Source organism: Rhincodon typus, chromosome 25 (genome assembly GCF_021869965.1).
Source record: "Rhincodon typus isolate 14 chromosome 25, sRhiTyp1.1, whole genome shotgun sequence".
Taxonomy (NCBI): Eukaryota; Metazoa; Chordata; class Chondrichthyes; order Orectolobiformes; family Rhincodontidae; genus Rhincodon; species Rhincodon typus.
The window spans coordinates 10,903,795-10,930,118 of record NC_063356.1 but is presented as its reverse complement, the minus strand read 5'-3'; the positions used below and the strand labels follow the sequence as shown (position 1 = coordinate 10,930,118).

General features: G+C 39.0%; 1 protein-coding gene across 2 annotated transcripts in view; it reads left to right on the top strand.

Moving 5' to 3' along the window:
- Window positions 1-26,324, top strand: part of LOC109931795 (S-adenosylhomocysteine hydrolase-like protein 1) — an 89,482-nt gene that overhangs the window by 33,469 nt on the left and 29,689 nt on the right. The window contains exons 1-5 of one of the 2 annotated variants that reach the window (XM_020531056.2): window positions 3,396-3,465; window positions 15,364-15,475; window positions 18,540-18,683; window positions 21,524-21,624; window positions 23,194-23,296. In XM_020531056.2, the coding sequence (XP_020386645.1) occupies window positions 3,448-3,465; window positions 15,364-15,475; window positions 18,540-18,683; window positions 21,524-21,624; window positions 23,194-23,296 (478 nt within the window). In that variant the 5' untranslated portion in view covers window positions 3,396-3,447. Of the gene's footprint in view, window positions 1-3,395; window positions 3,466-15,363; window positions 15,476-18,539; window positions 18,684-21,523; window positions 21,625-23,193; window positions 23,297-26,324 lie in introns of those variants that run through there. The other variant, XM_020531055.2, reaches the window with a different exon arrangement.

Genomic DNA, 26,324 nt, shown 5'->3' with positions numbered 1-26,324 from the left:
CAAGGTGTAGAGCTGGATGAACACAGCAGGCCAAGGAGCAGGAAAGCTGAGTTTCGGGTCTGGACCCTTCAGAAAAGTTTGGGTCTAGACCCGAAACGTCAGCCTTCCTGCTCCTCTGATGCTGCTTGGCCTGCTGTGTTCATCCAGCTCTACACCTTGTTATCTCAGATTTTCCAGCATCTGCAGTTCCTACTATCTCTGGAATAATTTAGATAGCTATTTGTAGAACGCGAACTTTCCTTAGCCGTATTGGCTATAATGCGATTCTGGCCCCATTAATTTAAATAGTGCAGCTGTTGCGCGCCTTTCTTATAACGCGAGATCGCGTTGTATCGGAATCAATTGTATTCAGGATCTTTCTCTGTTTTTTGATCTCTCACGCTGTCGCGCTCTCTGTTCCTCTCCTCCACCCAACCCGTACCCCTCTCTCTCTAGCAGTCACTGCATATACGTCCGCACCCCTTTTGCCTGCATGTCCTTTTCTTATAGAAAACGTGTAGTAATTAAAAGTTTAATGTGTCTGTAAGTTCTTCTAGAGTTCATTCATGCTGATGGCATCTACTCTCTGAAGCAAATGGAGCCAAAGTGAAGAGAGTCTACCCACGTGTATTATTGACCTTATGTGGTTATCAATTTAATAGCTTTATAATCCTGATGTGGTTGGGTTTTTTGCCTTTTTTTTGGAAAGGAAGGTAGCCTAAAGGGGATTTCCTGGTAATGTTTGTACATGAAATATGTCCTTTTAAGAAAGTATTATGCCTTTTCAAAAAGTGATTGACTCAGCATCTGTTTTGTTTTTGATGGAATAGTTAGTCTCAAACCACCATCTGCATATTGCCTCTATTGTACATACACACATCCTCATTTTGTTACATTATCTGCTGTATGGCTTCCAGGATTAATGTAAATCTCAGCTTGAAAATGATGTAAAGTTTGAGAAACTTCTGAGTGGTTTTAAAGTCCAATCCATTCAAAATAGCTTTCTTTATATAGTGACTCAAGTGGGATGTGATTGGAGGAATGTCAGCAGTGGCAAACTTGTGCAAATGTTACTAATAATCATCATTCCACACCTTGTTATGCTGCACCCCTGTTGTGTCTCTTCACTTCTCTTCCAACTTTGTGAGCTGATGGCACCTAGCATTCATGAGTTCTTTTAGAAGGTGGAAGGATCAATTTCTTTGAATTTATCTATGAATAAATTGTGTTTGTCCTTTGGATTTGGTCATGTTTTTCCTTCCTCACTCAAGTAGTCCTGTGTTTTAGTTTGTGTGTCACTTAATCTGACCTAACTGGCAAAATTGTGCCAGTCTTTAAAGTAAAGTCCCAAGGAATTCAATTCTCCATGGACTTACCTTGGGTCTCTGTACTGTGTAATAGTTGTATTTTAACTTATTTTTTAAATTGGTCCAGTAAATGGGATTGAATGCCAGTCTTGAAGATTTACTTTCTCACTTTCCTGCTTTAGAGAAAGTTACTATGTTACATCAACATTTATTTAAACAAAATGCCTTTAGAGTCTGATAATCTAATTTATCATGTTCTTGGTAATTGGTTGCCTTGTGTATGTTTGGATTCTTTAAACTTTGTCAGACTTTAATATAGGCTTTTGTCTCTGCACTTAGATTCGCAAATCATGGATCAAGGTCTTTGCGTTTTGTGCATCTGAAGTTTTCAGTACATACTTTTTAAGAAACGGTGGTGTACCTGTGGTGAATGCAGGTGTGTGTGAGGGGGTTTTGTGATAGACATTAATGATGTCAATCAACCTTTGGTAACAAGATATCCTTTATTAAAGTAAAAATTCTTTTCTAAAGCTAAGTCTGTGCTCTTTAAAGCTAAATAGGCATTTTAAAACAAAATGCCTAAAGTGGGTATATAGTTAGATCATAAGATAGCTATTTCATTGAGCCTTCAGGGATCAGCCATTTGCTACGCAATGCACCAATCAGTGACTTTTAATTAAATGTTCAACTTTGCATTTCTTGTGAGGGCTTTCCTGGGGGTGAACAGGAACTATGACATGATGATTTCCTTGGAATTGGACTTGAAGGGTTAGGTTTCAATCCATTGTCCATTTTAATAGGTGTAGATCCATATATTTGTGGTTTGCAGCTAATTCACTTTTCCAAATAGTAATCTTACTGATAATCTTTGTGACTGATTTAAGGAAGCTGCTGTGGTGTTGAATGACATTAGGGGGCAAGGCACTGTTTTTCAGAAAACTAGAGAATTTTTTGCTATCATCTTAAAAAGGTCCTGAAAGGATACCTAAGACTGAATGGAGCAAGGGAACAGGGTGACGATGTATTTATTAAGGGTGAGTTGGATGAGAACTGTATAAAATGTGGTGGGGGGGGAAACTAGTAAGCAGTGGGGTGAGACTTTTATGGAGTGTGGTTAACTGAAATAAAGCTCTCATTAAAATGAGGACTTGGACTCCTTTTTAAGTACAGTTATCTTCTAGTGATAAAATAGTTTTTTTTTTAAAAAAGACTGAGGAACTAATTGATTGCCCTTAGCAGCTCACTGCTGCTGTAACAGCAGTAGTGATGAATAAAAGTGTAGAATTGAAAAGGGATCACCATGTGATTAACACAAACTGTGCAAAAGTTGGCAAAAATTCTTTCTAAGTTGGAAGCTTTGGTTCTTAACTGTTTAGCACACACTTCAATCCATCCCACATGAGCAGTGCGATGAAAGTACCTTCAATTCAAGGCTGAGTTGTAAGGATTTTTAAAAAAATGTATTTGACCTTCAAAGTTTTTGGTTGGCTCAGGTACATACAAGTATTTGAGTAAGCTCTATTTGAACTGTTTGCTTTGAACACTTGTATGCCATGAAATGCATTACTTTCTATTGTTGTAATAACCACTGCATTGCAATTAAAGGAGAAGGGAATCTTTAAGATAGAGGAAAGAACAGAAAGTCATGCACACTATGTATCACCACCACCAAAATGGTGACAAAATTTGATGCATTTGGTGCATATGTTACTAGAAGATGTTTCTATCAGGCTTTTCAGACATTGCCCTTTAATAGATACAAATGTGTGATACTGGTGTTGGTATTGTATGGAAAATTTAGCCTCTGGCTGATATCTAAGACAACCAAATGCCCTTGCCTGTATAAATATTGCTAATTGTTTAATTGATACATCAAGAACAACCTTTGCTTTATAATGGGCCGTAAATAAATGTTGCATGCTGAAGAATTTAAATATCAAATTTCACAATCAGTTAATACGAAAGGAGTTTTGTGAACGCTTCTGGAAGGTTTAAAGGAAATTGGATCAGGTGACTAAATCTGTTTAACAGTGAGGTTTACTTAAAGCTGTGGGTGGGGGTTAAACCAATTCAATCCTTAGGAAATGAGTTGGCTGTGAAACACAAAATTACAAATAACAGCGCTTGGGGAATTATTCTGCAGAATACAAAAGGAAGAAGAATGTCTCAGAAGAGTAAGGTACAGCTTTGATTTTTGTTTCAGATTTTTCAATAAGCACTAAGTGTTTTAAGGTATTAGAGAGGATCCAGAGTAGATTCTTGTCAGTTCTATAGCAAAATCAGAAATTGCTAGAGAAACCCAACAAGCAGCATTGGTGGAGAGAAAGAGGCAATGTTTTTGGTCCAGTGAAGAAGGGTCACTGGACTCCACGTTGACTCTGCTTTCTCTCCACAGATGCTGCTAGACTGCTGAGTTTCTCCAGCAATTTCAGCTTTTGTTTGATTTGCAGTATCCACAGTTATTTTGCTTTTTTTTCAGCGTCTTGTCAATTCATAAGCTGCCTTCCTTATTTTGACTTAAAGCAATCAGAGGAGTTCATTTTGAATCTGTGGGGTACAACTGGTGAAATGCCTAATGTAAAAAAAAAAGTCCCAGTTTATTTCAGAAAATGTCACATCATATTTAATTGTTTTAGTTTAATATATCAACATTCTTCAGCATCATGCAAGCTTTTGATGAAATGTTCAATTTTGTTTATCAATGCGAATCTAAACCATTTGGCAATTTAGTGTAGCATTCATGTATCCAGATTGGAAAGATCCAGTCCCCAGGCTGCATTTCTTGGCTGGCTGTTGTGCTTTAGTCCACAGTTTCCTGTGTAGGACAGAATCAGCCAAGCTTTTTGCCCCGTCCAGCGACTGCCCAGATGTTAAAGGCAGCAGATGGAATAGAGGAAAAGCAGGAATGTGGTGTTGAAACGTAGGATTAGCCATGGTCCTATTGAATGGTGGAGAAGATTTATTCTGCTAGTTGATGTTTCAATGCTGCTTTTCTTAAGTGCGCTTGCATACGAATGCTGGGTGAGGAATTAACAGTTCACCTGTGATTGCTCCCAAGATTGCATAATCTGTTGGTACTACTTGTTTCAGTTTAGAGCATTGGATAAGGTATTGTGAGAGGGCAGTATCTGATACCTGTACAAAAATGGCTGCTATGCCATTTCCTTAATTCATCTGCACCCTCCAAATCAGCTGAACTCAGGATGTGATATGTGTGATTAAGTGCTGAGTGTTATGCCTGATATGGGGTTGCAGAGCTGCAGAAGTTTAGGTTACAAAAGAATGGACTAGCAAAGCAATGGGAAGATTTGTAAATAAGGTTGAGAATTTTAATAAAAACTAGATGGTGATGGCTGAGCAGGACATGGTGTTGTTTGGGATATGAGCAATAGCTTTGAATGCGGGAGGGTAGGCCAGGGGTTCATTTAACATGCTAAAGTCGAGATAACAAAGGTATGGATGAGGGTTTTGGTTTTCAATGAGCAGAATCAGTGATGGAGCCTTGAGATTTTAAAGCAGTAGAATTTGTGGTTTTTACAATGAATATGCGGTTGAAAGTTCAACTTTGGTCAAATGTAATGCCAGGTTTACAAACACTTTGATTCAGCTTGCCTGTATTGCCAGTGAGGGGCATGCAGAATCTAGGGAATGGTGACCAGTAGGAGCATTCCACTGATGAGATACCAATGTTAATTTCTAATTCCTAAAATCAAACGAGTTAAGCTCTTCTGTCTGTGTCAATAATTTATACTGCATTATATCAGAACCACATAGTTTTTCCATTTGGTTGGATGTTCAATATGGGCACATAGCTTGATCTCCTAATGGTGGATGACTACAGGATGAAGACCTGGAGAAGGAGGAAGTGTAATCTGTAATCTTTTGAGGTACTGTAAATACAGTTGTGCAAAATAGTGACAAGTAGGAAAGTAACTCTTCCTGTCTGGCGTTTAGCACTGTGAAACCTGGTACGTGTGTGCTGTTTCCTACATAAGAACACCGGATGGGTGGACCCTGAATAGCCATTAGGTCATGCTTTTGCGATTATAGCATTGGTTGCTTATAATATCAGTTTTCTTCAAATTTTTTTAAAATTGTGCTTTGTCAGGAAACATATACTGAGGAGTTGCTAGATTCTTTTTCCTGGGAAAGAAATATAAAAATCAGAAATGACAACTGGGTTGGGCCACCGTTTCAGTTAACCTTGTTCACTATAAAAGTTGAATCAGTTTTTTCTTTATTAGCACAACATTGATTTTACATTACTGCATGTTTGAAAACTCCTTTTTTCCTTATAAAGTTGTGGAGCAGGAAATATCATTGTTCAGTGTTTATGCCTGATTTTTGTGGGGTTAGCACTACTTTTTAAAAATTCATTTACAGGATGAGGATGTCTCTGGCTAGGCTTGGACCTTAATTACCCCTAATTAGCCAGCTACTTAACCAGAGGGCAGTTGAGTGTCAACTGCATTACTGTGGGTCTAGTGTCACATGAAGTCCAGACCAGTTAAGGATGACAGATTTCACTCTGAGAGGCATAAGGAAACCTGGATGAATTTTTCCAACAATCCATAATGGTTTCATGGTCATTTGACTTTTAATTTCAGATTTTTAAAAATTGATTTCAAATTCCATCATCTGCCATGGTAGGATTCCAAACCCTGATCCCCAGAACATTTCCCAGATCGCTGTATTAATAATCTAGTGATAATACCACCTAGGCCATTATTATTTCAAAAACCCTGAAAACCCTTGAGCATTTTGGTTCCAAAGTTTGTGGTTTTGGGGGAAGTTCTAGCACAATCTCTATGTAGAGTGTCTAGGCAGGATATGAGGAAATGTATTACAAGTTTATTCTTTTTGTGTAGTCAACCTTATTTGGCTAAGTTCCAGTGTTATGTTGAAGAGACATGCTTTTGAAAATGACCATTTGGAAATTAGAACAGTATAACACAGGCAAAATGGCCCTTTTCCATTGCAAACTGGCTCCTGGGAAGATGAATCTCGTTAGTCCCATTCTCTCTCCTTCACATCCCACCCCACTCCCAAATCCTGCAAAACTTTCCATATTTGAGCTGTGTTCAATTCATTCAAAATTTCTAGTGTCATTATTTAAACTGGCATGTGTTGCGTGTACACTTCATACTTTGAGATAGTATTGAAAGTCTTGCAGCAAATGTTTTTGAGATGTGGGTGGCACAGGCAAAGTCTGCATTTATTGCCCATTCTTAATTGCAGTTGAGACATTTGTGGTGAGCAGCTGCCTTGAATCACTCCATTTCATGTAATGTAAGTACATCCATAGTGTTAAGTAGAGAATTTAAGATTATTGACCCAGCAATGCTGAAAGATTAGTAATATTGTTCCAAGTCAGGATATTGAGTGACTACATGGGGAGCTTGTAGGTGGTGGCATTCCCATGTGCTTGCTATCCATGATCTAGGTGGTAGTGGTCGCATGTTTGGGAGGTGCAATTGATGGAGATTTTGAGTTATTGATGTGCATCTTGTAAATGGTACACAGAAATGCACATGCCTTGTGATAGTAAATGTCTTGCGTGAAACCCATTTATTTGAGACCTTGTTAAGCCACATTGATAGTTTGTCAAGAGTAATGCTATTTCAACATTATCAATAATAAAACAAACATGAAGGATGAATGCTGATTTGGCATCTTTTAAATAATAAAAGATTGAATATTGTTGTCTTGGGACAGGTTTGGGAAAATATGATCTGTTTTGGTCAAACATTGTGATAACTTTTATATATGTGGATTCTGATGTTTTGACATCAATATGATACAAATTTCCAAACCCATTCTTGAATTCCAGTTATTCATTTACATCACTTTCAAACGCTCCTGTAGCATTGTGTTGTGCAGTGTAAAATAGGGTAACAGTTAGATGTCTGCTTGCGTTTTTATAGGAAATTCACTCTGCTGTAACTTAAAAGATGGTGGGCCATAGAACTGATTTGTTCTTTTTAAAAACGATTTAGATAAAAATTGTAGGTTTTTAAAAATTCTTTCTTTAGAACGTGGGTGTTGCCAGCACAGCGAGCATTTCTGTTCACTTGTTATTCCCCTAGAACTGAGTGGCTGGCTAGGATCATTGCAGAGTGCAGTTAAGAGTTGACCATGTCATTGAGCTGGAGCTGTATGTCAGCCAGACAAGGTACGGAGGGCAGATTTCCCTCCCTAAAGTGCATTACTGAAATCTATGGGCTTTTAAAACAATTAAGTTTCATGAGACTGTTACTGAGACTAGTTCTGTATTCCAGATTTGTTCGTCATTTTAAATTTTACCAACTTTGAACCAGTGAATCAGAGCATTAATCTGGGCCCCTGGACTACTGATAATACCACTACACTACTGCCTCCCTCATTGTCACTCTTAGCTGAATGCTTTTAATGTTAGTGTGACTGTGATCACGAGCTTCAGTTGACGACCTGGGTTGCAATAGTTCACAATGCAGCAGATTATGCATCTTAGTTGTGTACCACCATCTCTTACTGTATTAATATCTTGGTACACAAAATTGCAGGGTACAGTGTTAAATAATTATGGTTTTTCTGAAGGAATATTACATTTTGCTCAAATGTATTGTTTTCAATAAACATTGAGCAGATGATTTCTGTCAACAACATGTCAAAAAGTACCATCAATTCAAAGCTGCCATCCACAGATTTGTTTTAAACAATTCTTTTTGGTTTGATTTTAACTCTGTTTGATGGTTGAACTAAGTGTATTTATAAACCTGAATTTAAGCCAATGGGACAACAATATGAACAACCATTGCATGATTACTTGTGGTACTTGGGTCAGGAACTCAAATTAGGAATGTGTACAAACAGCTTCTATGTTATTGCCCTTTCAAAGCCTAGAATCATGCAATGGGCCTACATTCTTAAAAGCTGATTATCAAATGACCAGTAATACTACAAATTTTGTTGATTGAACATGGATTTCGCATCTTGCATTTGATTAAACAAGGGCATTATAACAGCAGAGCTTACTTTTTAATTTAAAATATACGCAGGTGGTCTACCAGGCTTTTATTTAAAGGGTTTAAAGATTAAAACAGCTGATTAATATCTTCAACGTTCTCCCAAAAGGATAAAGTATTGTTCAGTAGTGCTTACACATGCTGAGCTCCACTCTCCCTGGAAAGTAGCATAGTTTGAACAGGGAATTAGAATTCTGTCAGCTGATAGTTCTCTAGCAGGTACCCTCGTCACATCTGTACCTGTAGTACAGCTATAGCTTTTGTTGTTACAGCTAATGCCACTTGTTTGTGTTACTGTAAACATTTTTTTGAGCAGGCCTGCCTTTGCCTATGTGGGATAGTGCAGGTTAAACACAAAATGTAAGGATTTGAAAATGCAACTGATTGGTCAGACATACGGAGATTGGTGATAAGATATTATATATAAAGCTCAATGTACATGTGAACAATTGATCAATAGGGTACGTACATAAACAATATTGCTGCCTAATAAATATGTTTCAACAACCCAATCTTGCCACAGTAATTTAATTTAGGCTTGTGCTTACCCAAATTTCCTATTATCACCCCATTTTTGAGGCTTGATTACTGCTGTGACCCCCAGAGAGTGGAGAACCTGAGAAAGAGATGCTTTTTAGACTGCAGGATTTTTAAATGGCAGTGTACATCATTAATGCTATAGCACAAGCGGTGATATCATTAAGCTTGTGCATGGGGACATCATTCTCAAATGGGCAGCTGTACCATAGAGATAATCTAACAGAACATGTATGAATTTAGAAGAATGGGAGGTGATCTCATTGAAATATAAAAGATTCCTAATGGGCTTGTCGGGGTAAATGCTGAATGTTTCCTCTCATGGGACAGTCTAGGACCACAGGGCACCGTCTCAGGTTAAAAGGTTGCTAATTTAGGACTGCGATCAGCAGGAATTTCTTATAAGAGGGTTGAATCTCTTTGGAACTCCTTGCCTCAGAGAGCTGCAAGGGCTGGGTTCTTGTGTACATTTTAAGGCTGAGACAGATTCTCGATCGGTAAGGGAATAGAGGAATTTGGGGAAAGGGACTTGAATATAGGACCATGGCTGGTCCTATTGAATAGTGGAGGAGGCTCGAGGGCTGAATGGCCTACTGCCGTTACAATTTTTCATGGTCTTATCCTGGCATTATTCGTGCCCATACAGATGCAAATACTATTAATATCTCGTTGTGGCTGACTATCATGGGTGATTTGTGCTCTGATATGGGCTCTTCAGCATTGAGACCACATAACTCAGTTTTAAATAAACAAAATCCCACCTTTTTCACTGGGACTTTTGGAGCAGGAATCAGGCCTTAAACGTTAGGCCATGTGAGCAATTGCAACGCATGATGAGGGTTTCAAGGCGCCTTACAATTTTAGTACTCTGGTGAAGCTCCAAGAACAGCCATTGCTGTCTGTGCTCCTGACCCCAAACTTTCTGCAGTGGGCTAGTGACCTACTGTTTGATAAGCCCTCATTTTCTGTTTTCATCTTGTTTGAGTATGCTGTTTTGTGTACCATCTGGGCTGTTTAAGTTGTGACTGGCTCCAGAGAGCTTTGAAAGAAACGTGATGTCAGCTGGGGGAACCACAAAGGTATGGGGAGAGAATTCTTTCTCCTTTTTTGTGTAAGCATTATACAGCAACAGAAACAGTGTTCTTGCCAAAATTATCAAACATTAATTTTGGGAAGCAAGAAAAGGCTGTTAAAGGTTTATGAATGAGGCTAGTTACATCTCAGAATTTCAGCCTGATTTCATAATCTCAATTCTATTTACATATTCACTCTGGCTTCAAAATCAGTCGGCATGTGATGACAAATACAACTTGAAGATTTAAGGCTGGATGTAGCCTGACCAATACCTGTAATGTTAGAAAGCAAAAGGTTTGTGAATGCACACAAGTTTTAAAATGTAAGCATATGCTAAGACTGATCTCTACTAAAAGCCAGCTGTATAATCTTGAGGTCCACTTGAAAAGAGAGGCTTTGTGATGACTCTGTCCAGTGAGTAGTTGATGTGGATGGGCAAGTTTTATCCTGGATTTGTAGACTGACCCTGCCACGTGCAGGGCTCAGTGTAAATAAGGCAGCAGCACTTAATGAACATAACCAGATCTGAATCTGAGCAAAACAGCTCCAGACATTTAGTGTGCCTGGATTCTCATATTCAGCTGAAACTGATACCTCGGTTATGCTCATCTGTACTTGGGCATATATTGTAGCTCCGAAACTACATCATCTTCAGAGTAGGCAGAAGTAAACTCTTAAGTTGCAGAAAATTATTGCAACACATTTATTTTTAAATTTAATTTTGAGTTAGTCACCTACTGCTGTAGGAAAAACAGTAATTTTCTGATTTACGTAACTTATGGTTAAGGCAAATTGTCCAGTGTCTGCAACCGGCAATTATGTAGGTTTACTAAAAAGGTCATCACATTTGGGGGGGGAGCAGAATGTTTGTAGTGAGACTCTATCTAGCTAAAGCAACAACCTTGTGTAAAATGTAGTTGTTAAGCTTCTTGAAGTTTACTAATATTTTTAGTAGTCATTCAGCCATTAGGATTTTGCTGAGCTTCAGTGTTAGCTTAGACCATATGATGGCTAGATTGGCCATTTGACCACTTTAATTCCGTGTCTTTGATTTAGCAGCTGATTTCCACACTAGAAATTACAATTTTCTGATCTTTGACATTATATATAATTTTCTTTTCTGCTGCTCAGTGGTATACCTTAAGTACATTGTCACCCTATGGAAAATCCAGCTCAATCTGGCACAGTTTCCCATCTTGTCCCTTTTGTTATGTAACAAAAAAATAGTCTGATTTATTGACAGGAGATTCCAATCATGGCTTCTTCAGAAATGCAAAAGCTATACTGACAGGTCCCTCATTGCATAGAACAGTCAGGGGACTATTCCCCCTTTTTCACGACAGTCACCTGCAGTATTTTGAAACTCAAGTTCGACATCACAGACAGCCACTGCTGGTTTCACAGCGGGTGGTTGTGCAAGTTAAATGTGAAGGTAGGGTACCAAGTGGGTACTGATAAAGTGCCAGGGTGCAAGTTGATGAAAGGGCCAGCTATGTGTTTACCAGAGTCTGGTTGGGAGGAGGGATATGATCAGGTCCCGGGGGGCTTGGGAAATTGGATCCAATGGTAGAGCAGGGGAAATTGCATAAAATGTTTGACAGAGGGTTGGGGGTGAAAGGGTTTTGGTCCCAGGCTTAGAGGTCGGGCGGGGGTTGGACTAAGTATCTGGTTGTCTAACTTTTCCTGCACATTTAGTAACTACAGCAAATCGCCCAATAGAATCTTAAATTTTTTGGACAGTTCCTTCAGAATCCGAGATAACAAGTTGTAGAGCTGGACGAACACAGCAGGCCAAGTAGCATCAGAGGAGCAGGAAAGCTGACGTTTCAGGTCTAGACCCTTCAGAATCTGTTGTGATGGGGATTTTGCAGGGTCCACATGTGCAGCTCTTGACGATGCTTAAATAATTATCTGACCATTGGAAAATTTAAGCTATTACTTCACGGTATTGGAATTGTCTGCAATGCATTTTAATTTGCGATCGATGAGGCATTGTTAATTGTTATTTTTTTTTCAATAATCTCTGCAATTCCCATTTTCTGTAATAAGAGATCACTTACCTCAATGGTGTTTACACTATTAAATCCAACACAGTGGCATCATCCAGATTTAAAAAAAGAACTGGACCCATGGGTTTACTGCCACGATATAGGAATTGTATTTTTGAGTAACTGTTTGGGACGTCATGTTTTTTTTTAGTTTTATAGAACCTAAAGTAAAATGTAACACCATTTTATCAACTTGCAAGAATATAAATATAAGTAAAGCCTTTGCTGTTTATTATAAGGATAGGAGCCACACGTCCACCTCCTGATGGTGGAAAACATGCATTGAAAACCTCCAATACGTGAAACCATAGTATTCTGATCCTGGAGGAAAATGAATGTTGTGATATAAACTGAGATTTATATATATTTTTATTGTCATTTATTTAAGGTTTGAATTGGTGACACTTGGATTTTTGTGCTTCTGAAGTTAATGATTAACTTGTATGTCTTTCTCTAGCCATAATGATTTTTTTTTTAAGACCGTGAGAGAAATATGTTGGCGGCACTAATGTGCTTTTGTTTACCTTGGGATGTTTTCCAACTTAGCAAGGCAAACCATTAGGCTTTAAGGTCTGTTAGAAATTTTTGTATTTGGTTTCCCTTTAAGCTTAGGCAAATCACCTCATAGCTTAGAGGGGCAGATTTTTTTAATAAGACTTGTTTTGGGCAGTTCTGTGAAGTAGTTGTATAGATCAGCATTCTAAATGAATAATGCAGTAAATTTATATTATCTTTTTAGAGCAAGGCATTAGTCCCAGACTAGAAGCGATAGGATGAAACCTTGAAGAGGTTACTTGAAGTTGAGAACATTTAGGCTCGGGTATGATAGCTCTTGGAGCTTTCAGCATTTCCAGTCTAGGAGTTGAAGCCATTGTTACCTTAAGCCTATTGAAGTATTAGGAAAATATCTGTTTACTCGTGCTTTTGAGTGCTGTGCAAGGTTTTTTTTTGGTTTGAATTTGTAAGTGTGTTTTGGGATTAATAGGATTGTATCTTTTTACTATGTGTTTAAAACTATATGTGCTAAGTAAATAGGTTGGTTTATTCCATTATGTCATCTTTTCATTTGGTTGTTAACTTTCTCTTTTCATCATTAAAACAAAATTTGCAAAGTTGCATGCTTTTCTTTCTGTGAAAGGCCACCTCCTTTAAAACCAAAACAGAACTAAATGTGATCTATCAAGCCAGGTTTCAGTTTGGGATCTGACTCGTCCAGTAATATCAGCTGCATCAGGAAAAAGAAAATACAAACCAAGGGAAATAGGCAATGAAATAACTAAAATCTTCTGTCCAATTTGATGTGTTTAATTGGAATGATAACTAATAGTGTAGTGGTGGGGATTCCATTGTGATATTTTGAATTTTTTTTTGTTTTTGTCTTCTCTTCTTGGTATGAATCTGGATCTGTTGGGAAAAAGCACAGTAAGGTTGACAGTGTATTGGAACCTAATGCAATGTGACTCACTTGATAGCTTAATAATTGATTCAGAGCCCATTGTGGTTCCCCTACATTTAGCAAGCTTCTTGTGCTTTAGTGTGCCTGTGTTTGTTTATCTTTTCTTTTAAAGTTTTGCATTTGCCACAGCATGTTTCTTCTGTCAATTGGGCATGTGGGCTGACCAATGGCAAATGGAGTTTAATATAGATAAGTGTGAGGTGTTGCATTATGGAAAGTCAAATAAAGGTAGGACTTTCATGGTGAATGGTAGGGCCTCCAGGAGTGTAGCGGAACAGAGGGAATTTGGAGTTCAGGTGCATGGGCCTCTGAAAGTGGAGTCATAGGTAGACAGGACAGTGAAGAAAGCTTTTGGTACACTGGCCTTCATCAGTCAGGGCATTGAGTTTAGAAGTTAGGAAGTTATGTTGCAGTTGTACAGGACGTTGGTGAGGCTGCACGTAGTATTGTTTGGTTTTGGTCACCTTGCTATAGGAAGGGTGTTATTAAACTGAAAAGAATGCAGAAGAAATTTACAAGAATGTTGGCAGGGTTCAAGGGACTGAGTTATAGGGAGAGGTTGGACAAGCTAGGACATTTTTTTTCTTTAGAGCATAGGAGACTGCAGGGGGATCCTGTGTGTATAAGATCACGAGAGGCATGGATAGGGTGAATGCACTCAGTCTTTTTCCCAGGGTTGGGAAATCGAGGATTCAAGGGTATCAGTTTAAGGTAAGGGGGAAAAGAATACATGGGAACCTGAGGGGCACTGTTTTTACACAGGGTGGTACACATATGGAATGAGATGCCAGCAAAAGTTGTTGAGGCGGGTACATTAACAACACTTAAAAGGTAATTGGACGAATACATGGATAGGAAAAGTTTAGAAGGATATGGGCCAAGTGCAGGGAAATGGGGTTAGCGTGGATGGACATTTTGGTCGGCATTGACCAGTTTGAGCCGAAGGGCATGTTTCTGTGCTGTAGGACTCTATGACTCTAATTGTTGGCGTCCCGTGGTAGAGCCATTGCAGGTTTCTGATTTTACCAAGTTTAGTGCTAGAATAGAAGCAATCTTGAGTAAGATAGGGAAAGGATGGAAAGGCTGGGAGAAAAGACTTTTAAATACGGACCTTGTGATCTTTCCATTAGGATTCCACTCAAGTGAAAGGAGATTGAATTTTTTGATAATTCAGCAATGCTTTAGAAAGTTTTTAGTTTGCTTGTATGCGTCTTGAGGCCCAGCCTAATATGTAAAGAGATTTGTGTTATAAATGGGCTGTGGTTGTTGAGTGCCCATGGATGCCTCTGAGTGTAATTTAAATACATTTTGAATAATTCCATAGTTCATGTAGCATAAAAACAGAAATGCGAAATACTGTTTACTGCAAGATATGTTCGCAGATATAGACTTGTGAAAATCTCAAACTGCATAATTATGAAACCATTTTCATGCTGTACCGGATCTAAATATCTCACTAAATAAGTGTGTCCAGCATGATTTGGAAATATTATACACTGACCAAAGTCAGTCACAATTGGTCATGATTAATGTGATTTCTTTTCATATGATTTAGTTTATTGTGACTTTAATGTTTTTTTTCTCTATTATTGCTTTCATCCTATTGGTAACTAAGTGGTGTTGTGCATTGCCACTACATGCTGCACTGCAACCTGGTTAGGCAGGCAAAACAGCAGTTTCCACAGCTGTTTTATTTCTATTTGGTTCCTATGTACCGTTTCCCAGATGCAAGGCAATTTATGCCTCTTTGTTTTCTCTGACTTTTTATTTGGGGAAGTGACATTCTATACCCTCATGTAATCTTAGCAAGATTGCAAGCTGAAGAAGGCTGGGTGAGTTATGTCATTATTTATATGTGCATCTGTGCTGTTGAGCCGAATATATTTTGTTGCCTAAGCTTACTTTATGTGTAAAAAGTTATTTTCTTTTCCATTTATTTGAATGATCTTTGTTTGCAGCAAATCCAGTTTGCAGATGAAAAGCAGGAGTTCAGCAGATTCCCTACCAAGACTGGTCGGAGGTCTCTGTCACGTTCAATTTCTCAATCTTCCACGGACAGCTACAGCTCAGGTAGTAACTCAAGCCACACTTTTTTCTTTTCTTCATCCTTATTAATTAATTACTTGTTTTTTCTTTTTCCCCATCACTAATTCTGTTTACTTTGTTTTCTCCACTGTGTACAGTTTGCCTTTTCTGTTTATAGTTTGCATATCAAATATTCAGGGTAACTCTTCTTTTATATAGCTTATAATAAAAGAATTGGATGTTTAGTAAGTGGATATGTGCATTCTTTCGAAAGTACTGCTCTTTTTTGGTTTATGCAAATGTGAAATAAGCAGTTTTTCTTATTAAGATAGTTTGGAAAGGCTGGGCTTGTTTCCTTTGGAGTTTAGAACTTCAGTGATCTGATTTGAAGTTTATAAGATCCTGAATAGTCTCGACAAACGGGACATAGAAAGGATGTTTCCTCTGGCTGAGTCCGGAACTCGGGGACATTGTTTTGAACTTGTCACCCTTTCAGTATAGAGATGAAATATTTTCTGAGGATTGTGAGACTTTGGAATGCTGTGCCTCAAAGTGGTGGAGGCAGAGTCATGGAATGTTTTTTTAGAGAGAGGTGGATTGATTCTTGTTTGGCCGAGTAATCAAACGTTATTGGGGTAAATGGCAATGTTGTATTTGGAACAAATGCAGATCAGCCATGACCTCACGTAATAGTGGAGCATATTTGAGGAGCTGAATGATTTAATTCTGCTCCTGTATTTCATATATGTTCGTATGCTGGAGTATTTCTCGGATCAAAAACTTAGGGTGGAATTTAATGCTCTCACCGTTGGTGTGTTTGGTGGGGTAGGTTTAATCAAGTAAGGCGGGATCTGTACCCTTTGCTCTCATCTAGTTCTTGGCAGGAAGGTGCTTGGATTCCATTCTTGGCCTGACAATGGTTGAGGCCTTTTTAAGTAGACAATTGATCCCTCTTTGGGCTAGTCTCATTCATTTGGACTGTCACTGGAGCTCTCCAAAAGGCAGGCAGGGCAGTTTAAATGAAGGGACATGATGAGCAAACTTGCCTGAGGCTGTTTGTGGGTTTCCAGAGTGAAAGACTTCTCATTGAGGCATCAGGTGCCTGACTGGAGGATTTGGCATCAGAAAGGTGTCTGCTGTATGCTACATCTCTATCCTTACTGATGATACCCCTGCTCCCATCGCAACCCCCAGCTCATCATCATTTACCTGTGGCCTGAGATTGGGTCACTAGCTTGAGACTTGGGTACTAATTGCATTGGCAGCAGCCATCACTCTGACACGGCTGCTAACGTGAGCCACTGGCTTCTGGTTGACAGCTCCTGGTAGACAAGATTTCAATCCTCGGGCTTCCTAGGTGCCAGGGAAGGAACACTAATGTCCAGTAAAGTGATGCACCACAGGCGTTCCTGTAAAAAGGTGATATGGGGCTCATATAAGCTCTGTAGCCAATGGTTGAGATCCCTGTCGCTTCATTAAATCTAATACCCAGTTATTGACTTCCAAATTATTTTTGAAGTTCAATTTTACAAGAAATGTTTATTTGTGTAATGTTAGAAAACCTAAGAACTTTAAGTTTGGAAAAAATCTTTGTTGGTTTTAGTCATCCTTTGAATATTGAACCACAGGGGCTGAATTAGAGAAATTGTACTGCCTTGGCATAGCACAATGTCCTGACATGTCTATTAGACCTATTGATTTGCATTTCCAGTTCCAATTGATTGCTTCAATTTATAGCAAGTCTTGCTAAATGTTTTATGCTGTAAATTATTGCTCCTTATCTCTGTTTGTCGTCTGCTACATTCAGTATTTGAAACAGGTGCACTTTACCATGAAACTAAGTTGAGTAACCTGTGAGGTGATTCTTGACTATGGAGACATTCTGCTGACTGTAAACAAGTTCATTTAATTCAGCAGGGCAACACAGCAATCACTGCACTTTGAAAAGTAGTTATTTATTATTGACATATGCAGCTCCACTTGCATTAAACTGTCAGATATATGTAATGAAAAATGACCTAATTTCTCTCCTGATCTCCGCTAAATCAGGTCAAATAGAAAATATTTGGTTTTTCTTTGTTATTCTTTCTTTTGTTCCTTTCTATTTCGTTGTCTTTTTCCATGTTTTTCTTTTTCCCACTCGTTTGTTTTCCCTCCCTTTATGGTCTTTTTAATACAGTTATGTTTCCAATTTCTATTATACGTTGTCACATTTTTGTCCTAAATAAAAACAGAACTGCTGATGCTGTAAATCAGAAACAAAAACAAAGTTGCTGGAAAAGCTCAGCAGGTCTGGTAGCATCTGTGAAGAAAAAAAATCAGATTTAACACTTCGAGTCTGGTGATCCTTCCTCAAAACGTTATTGTACTATTGCACTGTGCGGTGCTCTGTCTATTATGCGTTGGTCTGTGATCTTGGGCAAGACATTTTTCTAAAATTTAAGGAACCATTCAGTAAAAGTGCAAGTTTTCAGCTCCCTCAGTCTCCTAGTGTTTTCTTGGCAGACATCCTGGTTTCCACAGCTGTTGTCCTGATCATGTAGAGAGTACAGTCGTCTATCTCTGCTTTCTCTCTCTCTCTCTCCCTTTTCAGGTATCCTAGCTACACTTGGCAGCTCCTTGATGGGACGGTCACCAGTGAGACCCAAGCCGTTATGGGGTGCACTGCTTGGTAGCAGGATTTGTTTTCAAACAATTCTATTATGAGGGAAGAGAGATCTGGATGAAAACATTTCACCTATTGCCCTTGCTTCTGTCCCGGGGTCTGTTGCACTCCTCCAAAAGAGAGGATTAGAATGCCCAAGTATTTAATGAGTCAGTAGAATGATTTGTTTTGAAGGTGATTATGGATATATTCTTTCTGCATCCATTCCCAGTCTCACAAAATGGCAGAGATTTAACCTTAACCAAACTCTACACAGTTTGGCATTGTTTTGAGCACAGTTCTCCATAATTCTCAAATACACAGTATTTGCCTGCAAAATTTGTGGCATGTAATTTGAGCAATGGTTCCTTCATATCCCGTTTCTACTGCCTTTTTGTATTCTTTTACTGCTGAGCCATTTACATTTTTGACATTATTATTTGCACATTGTCTTTTTCTGTTTAGCTGCATCCTATACGGACAGTTCTGATGATGAGACCTCCCCAAGAGACAAGCAGCAAAGCAATTCGAAGAACAGTAGTGACTTTTGTGTGAAGAACATCAAGCAGGCAGAGTTTGGACGCAGGGAGATTGAAATTGCTGAGCAAGGTACGTTAGGGCAGAGATTATACTGGGTGCACCAGTAGCTTATCCTTTCAGAAATCATATCTTGAAATATAAACTGAATTAGTTACGGAGGTTGCTTGATGTTATTTGGCAGTAAGTAATCAGATACACTGCACTATAATATTGAATATTTTTACTGATTTCTTCTACATACTCTGTCCCTTCTTGGTCCTTCAACAGACCTCTCATCTTTGTGAGATGCAGGATATTATTGCAATTAAGTACATAATGGCTGCTGAGTTGAACGTGACTGGTAAATTCCCTCTGGTCTTGCATTTCACCCAATTTCTTGGTATTTGCAATACATGCAGAACCAACATGCGTATTCGATCATAGCTTCTGCCTTGTTACTAATCTGTATAAATTTGAGAGGTGTTGTTCAAGTCACAAATGAAATGTAGAATTTTCCCTATCGGGTGATGTACTGAAACAGGTGACTGGTTGAGACCCTGTAGTATGCCCATCTCATGACAGCATCTTTAGTTTGTCCGCTTGGGCTAGTGATCCCAGTGTTTATACTTGCTTGTAATGACAGTTATTGCTGTTGACTTTCTGGCATGTCATACATTGCAAAATTGCAGTTGAAATCAGTGACATTGCAATAGTGAGAAGGAATACACAGGGATGTTAGTTGGTGAAGATCTCATAAATTTGAGTATGAGGAGTTCTGGATATTTTTCTAATCAACCTGGTTGGAAAATTTGTTACATGCCTTTGGAGCTGGTGAGGCTTGTAGTGACAAAGTCTCCAAAGTTGTGCAGTGTACCACTATTAGTGCTAACTAATTTCAGACTGTGAAGAAAATATGCTAAATTTACACCCCTCTGTTTAGTCTGTTTCTGTGCTAGAATTAATTGGTTTATGAAGAATTTTGCGAACTCCAAGCATTAATGCTTAAAAAGGCACGTTGCGTCTTGGGTATAGTTTTTTTTTTTTTTTTTTTTTTTTTTTTTGTTGCTATTTTGAGTAGTTGGTTCAGCTGTGCTGGCCTCTGTTAGGAAACCTCAGACCACAGGTGTCTTAAATTAGACCTGAGAAAGAGTATGTGTTTTCATCAAAGTTGGTGTAAATCTGTGCTTAACATAAGGTTAAATAACTGGCAGCTGACCTGTGGAATATTTTTAACATCATGCTTCATAAGTAATTCCATCTAGTAACTTCGGAAGGTGAAAGTAATTGAAAATTAACTTTTATATTTTATTAACATAGGGATGACCCCATAAATACTAGTCCAAAGAACTTTGTATGCTGCTGAAACTGCAGAGTCTGGGATTCTCTGCCTTTTTATATCTAAGCAGTATTTCACCTCAAAGATGTCAATGCACTTGCTGGTCACTGTATGACTTCAAAAGGCTTATTCATTTCATGCTTCAAAAAGCTGTTCATTTCTCACAGGATCTCACCCTTGCATTGAGTTTGTGTTAGAATATTAAACTTTTTATTTCTTCATTTTACTAAGATTATTTACAGGATTAAATTCCTGTAAGTTGCTTTCAGTAGTTTAGCCATTGGAGTTAAATATCATGGGGTTGATCCTCACTTGTGTGTGTTTATTAACCTAAGCTGATAGGTTAGTGCAATGCTGATTGCAGTACTGCATTTTCAGAGATACTGTTACTTTAGCCAAGGGATATAAACTGATGCACTGATTAATAAGACCTGCTTGTTTGATGGTCTAGATTTAGCATGCAGAATCACAATTGTTACTGCACTGAAGGAAGGCCTTTTGGCTGTATTGCCTCCTGATCTCCTGCCTTCTCCCAATATCTCTGCATGGCATTTCCATCCAAATAATCATCCAACACCTTGAATGCCTCAATTGAACCTGCATCTACCACATTCCCAGGCCGTGCATTCCATAACGTAACTACTTGCTACTCCATACCTCTATCCAGCAGATTTTGAAAACTGCATCGTATCTTCACTTAGCCTCCAAAGAGAATATTCCCAACTTCTTCAATTTATCCTCATAACGGAAGATTCTCATCCTGGAACTATTCTTGAATGATTTTGGTTTTATTGCTGACCCCCAAAATTAAATCGGATGTGCTGATACCAAGGAACCATATTGATGTAATTTTCATGCATTTTTAACCTATCCATGCCAATTTAAGTTCATTGGCTGGCTGATACCTGTCTGCACTAGCTCCGTAACAGTGAGTGTGCGCACAGGTACCAGAATACTGCCCTGGAGGTGCAAAGAAGAGGCAAGGATGGGGTGGTGGTGGAGGAGGTATCACTCTTATCTTCCATTTTCCCCCTCAGCAGCAGCATCTGATTGATCTTGTGAGGAGTCCATTTGTTTGGTTTTCTGAGGTGTTTTGGGTAATTCACTGTAAATATTAACAACTGAAACGCCGAAGGTAGGGGAAATGAAGCAGCATTTGCTTTTCTAGGGTTAGGTGTCTGGTCTGCCGCTCACACTTTAACAATGTGCAAAAAAAACCCACTCAAAAGCAGGGTCGTTGTACTTAAACCAAATAAGTAGAACCCTAAAGTTATCGGTATTGCAGTAGTTGATGGCTGAAATAAAATACAGTGACAATCGGACGTTGTGAGGCTTGTTGGATGAAGTTCCAATTTTTCTACCTCCCCAGCACTGTTCTGCAGGTCAGCTCATTTTCTGTAGTTTTTTGTTGATCTCCCTGGTTTTTGGCTACGAATGGTTCTGGAACACGTTTTGTAATAATGTTAACGTGCACCAATGCATTGGACTATGGTTTTTAAAAAAATCTGATTTAAATAAACCGTATGCTTAGCAAATTATCTTCTTTCAAATAGTTCCATTTGGTTATTTGATAATTGCTAATTTTTCCTTCCAGAAATGTCGGCTCTTGTGGCACTTCGAAAACGAGCACAGGGCGAAAAACCACTGGCTGGAGCCAAAATTGTGGGCTGCACTCACATTACTGCTCAAACTGCGGTAAGTAATTGGTACAGTAGCTTGGATAGCTGTCAGTGGATTAAACTGGTCAGACATCATAAACTTATTTCTGGCTTCCCAAATTGTCTGGTGCAGAAAGCCATTGCTTAGAAAAACAGAAATTGTACAGCCTCAGATCACCATTGACTGATAGGAAGTGAAATGGACCAGCTGTACAAGTGCCAAGGCTAAATAATGAAGATTTATAGTATGTTGTCATTATTTGGGAACTTGAGTTCTAAAATTTGAGGTAAATGGGCTTTTGGCTTTCACTTCTCAAAGTTTTTTTAGGAGCCAGAAACTCTAGTGGTGGGTTAAAGCAGCATTTCTAACAAATTTGTGACTTGAGACAAATGGCAAGCTACTGTTGAGACAATTGCTGAAGTATTTACTAGGTTGAGCTTTTATGACTTGGAGAAACGAAGTGCTGAAGCAGGTTCATTCCAGAAGACCAATACCAGCAAATGTGCTTTTTATCAACATGAAAGTAGCTAATGCAACTGGAAAGATCCCGGTTTCTTTTTTTTTAGAAAAAGAGTTCAGTAATTTTTGAGTCAGGAAGATATATTTTTAAAGACAGATACAGCAGTCACTGTTCTAAATCAGAAACAAAGCCAGAAATTGTTGGAAAAGCTCAGCAGGTCTGGCAGCATCTGTGGAGAGAGATCAGTTAACGTTTTGGGTGGAGTGACCCGCCCTCAGAACTGATGTCTCAGTTTCGTGGTTATTTGCTGTCAGAAGATCAGTTCTTAGTAAGATATTTACACCTAAGCTATGAAAAGCACAGATACAACAGCAGAAATATATAGACAAAAAAAAGGGCTCAAATTGTCTTATGCAAGTGGAAAACTGGTTTTAAAATGTGTGGAGTGGATCTTACAGCTGCATTGAAAAGTTGCTATCTTTGATTATGTGCACGTGTGGGAATTGTATCTTTTAAGTAGGCTTCACTGATGTGATCAGTCTAACTCTCCAGTTAGTAACTATCAACGCAGATTTTTATGTTGGCTTTAGAGGGATGCCCTGGCTCTAGTTGCTTGGCTCTTGCCTGGTCAACATTAACTCCATAACTAAGCTAACTAGATTCAGTAAATCATTCCCACTATGAATCCAGAATAAAAGCAGTTTGTGTGGCTCCGTTAACGTATTAAATGGTGGCAGCTAGTTGCAAGACCGTAATCCAATAAAGACCAGTCAATGGCATTAAGAACTATGAGAGCAAAGGTCCAAGGCCAGTTTTATTTGCATCTTTATAGGTGCTGCTGTTTAATTGCAAAGTTGTTGGCTATTGTTGATAATGCGTAATGATTAGGTTCCTAATAGAAACTTTATTTTGTACTCATTTAAAGATTCTGTCCTTCCATTAAGCCAGTGCCATGCTCTTAATGTCCTATCAATGCTCTTTGTTTGCTGTATTGATTATTGGATTTTACTAAGTTTAGCATCTGCACTATGTTTAATTGTAATGATATATCTAGTTTTAATTGTGTGCTTCTGAAAGAAAGGTTTCCATTTATGTAGTTTTTTTCCATGACTTCAAGGTGTACCCTCCTTATGTGCTTGATGCAGGTCCTTATAGAGACCCTGGGAGCTCTTGGAGCACAGTGTCGTTGGGCAGCCTGTAATATTTACTCCACACAGAATGAGGTTGCCGCTGCACTTGCTGAAGCTGGTATGTTCATATTTTACTTGTGTACTAAGTTTGTGCTTTTGTTTTTCTACTCCTTTGCTACTAACCTGCTGTTTGCCTTTTGACTGCTGGCCAAAGGAAAACATTTAACTTGTCAGTTTTCTGCTGTCCCTTTTCTCTGAAGGTGTTGGCTCTGAATACTGAGGTGGGTAGGTGCTGATTGCCACCTGTACTTTATCTAAGTATGATGGACTATTTATGGGACTGTTTTCGCCAGACCTGAACTCTTTATTCCAGCAGTGCTTTCTTGCTTGAACATTTTCTTCTTTTTATTAGGGGAGCTGAGGCTAATTTTAACTCCTGAACTTTTGTCCTGATTCAGATCAGTGAATGGAACAGACTGGGGTTTGAAAGCATAGTCTTGGTTTGTGTAGCTAAACTATTCATAGACTTGCTGCTCCATTTAATAGAGCTGATTTATTTTTAAAATACCCTACACATTGGTAAACTCAGTAGCACATTTGATAACTTGCAGGCTTTGACATTAAGCAATCTGCAAAATTTCTGTTGCTTTATATGAAGGGAATATTAATTCTGTGTCAGTTGTGTATTTACTTGTATTCAGGTGATGGGCATTAACTGGGGTTTGCTTGTGTTCCTCGAGATTGAAGCAGACTGAAACGGTGGTTCTCGGGTTTGGAGGTGCATTTATGTAATGTGTCTCTGTGAACAAAAGCTTATGTATGTGAATGTTAGATTCTGTTTACATCCTCCAGTATCTGAAATAGAACAAGATGCACCCACCTTTTTTCAGAAGTCTAGGGAACTTAACTGGAGGTGGGCAGGGATCAAATACAGAGTTATACCCCAGAGTCCTGCTGGGATTGCAGTCCAGGAGTAATTTTACCCAAAGACAGGGCCTTGGCTTGTCTGATGCTTCATTCTGAGCCATTTTCCTGGAGGTTCTTTTTGTCAGTGGTGGTTTACTATTGCTTTCCACTATCAAGCTGAAGAGGAGGAGGCAGGTCCTAAATCCACCTCGACCAGATTAAGAATTGAACGCATGCCATTGGTGTTCTGAATCACGGATTGCCATCTAGCTAATTTGAGCTAATCAGCCCTCACTGCTGGAATTATGACATTATGCAGGTTTCCAGATCAAGTAGCAACTTGTTGTTATCAGAGTTCAAAGCCAAGCCCTTCAATGTACTGTAGAAATGGAATAGCCACTTGCACAAAACAGACTTGGGTAAAGCTTTTGTGTTTGCAATTTGGTGACAACTGACTACTAACCAGGCTCTGCTTGATCAGCATATCGAGCAATAAACATAAAAGGTGAGGTTTGGGATTGTAGTGTTTCAAGTTCTGTGTCAAAATGTGAAAGCTTGCAATTGCACAGAACATGTTTGTATTTGCTGCAATATTTGCTTTTCAATGGTCTATTTAATTTTATTTTAGTTCTGGAGCACTCATGCAAAGGTTCTATAGAGTCCATGCATTGTCCTGCCTGTTCCACTGATGATCTTGAGCCAGGTAGTGACCTATTGATCATTAGTAAAAGGTTTGCAAGACTGTGAATATTTAAAAATATCTTTAGCTGCTTGAGTGTGGGGAATAAAAAACAGCTTTGAGTAATGTGGAAAATAACAATCTCTAGTCTCTTTTTCTTCTCCTGCCTCTACCTCCATCCTACTCCCACTCCCATCTATCCATTTTAAAGTAAGCCACAGTGAGCCTACATAATGTGGTAATTAAATAAAGCTAACTTTATCAGCAAGTTGTCAAAATAAAACCTTCTGTGAGGTTGAGCTTGCCCAAAATACTGTGAGCATTTCCAAAGGTGGGCAAAGTCTCTTTGCCAATCAGTTTGTGCTCACTGACTTCAATTAACTCCTTGACCTGTATTGCCTTGATTTTCTAACTTCCTACCCTTGTTTTAAATTCCTCTATGCCCTCACCCCTCCATATTTTTGAAATCTCCCCTAGGTCTATAACTCTCAGAAATCCATATTCCTCCAATTTCTCCCCCACTCAGTCCCACATGCTGATGCCCAGTTTGAGTTCCACCAGGGCCACAGCTCCTAACCACATTACAGCCTTGGACAGAACAAAATTCATTTCTATAGGTGAGATGAGAGTGACTGCTCTTGACATCAAGATTGCGTTTAAGTCTGACATAGAGTCCTAGCAAAATTAGAGGCAACAAGAACCAAGTGAAAGTTGTCTGCTGGTTGGAGAAATAGTGGCACAAAGGAACTTGGGTATGGTTGGTTGGTTTGTTTTTTTTATTGTTACGTGTACCGAAATACAGTGAAAAGCCTTGTTTAAGAGTGGTAAAGCCAGATCACGGCAAGCAAAGGATGTATAGATTGGAAAGACTTAGAGGCATACACGTTATGTTATTTGAGGCCAGAGTCCATTCAGCAGTCTAACGGCCGGAAAGAAGTTGTTTGTGAACCTGCTTGTGTGTGTTTTCGGGCTCCAGTGTCTTCTGCCTGATGGAAGAGGCTGTATGAGGGCATTAACAGGGTGCGATGGGTCTTTAATGATATTGGCCGTCTTTCCTCGGCAGCAAGCCATGTAAGTAGAGTCCAGGGATGGAGGGTTGGCTTCCATGATGGTCTGGGCTGTGCACACCACCTTCTGTAGCTTCTCACAGTCCTGGGCAGAGCAGTCATCATACTAGGCTGTTATGCACCCGGACAGTATACTTTCATTGATGTATCTGTAGAAGTTGGTGAGGGACCTTTTGGATATGCCAAATTTCCTGAGCTGCCTGAGGACGAAGAGGTGGTGTTGTGCCGCCTTGACTGTCGCATTTACGTGGGAAGTCCGGGACAGGTCATCAGTTATTGTCGCTTCAAGCAACTTGATGCACTTCACACTCTCAATCTTAGTTCCATTGATGTAGATGTGGGTGGGTTCTCCTCCTTTCTTTCTGAAGTTGCTGATCAGTTCTTTAGTTTTGCTGGCATTGAGAGACAGATTGTTTGTTTGTTTTCATTGCACCACATCACCAAGACGTGTATCTTCCATCTGTATTTTGACTCATTGCTGTTAGTTCGCCATC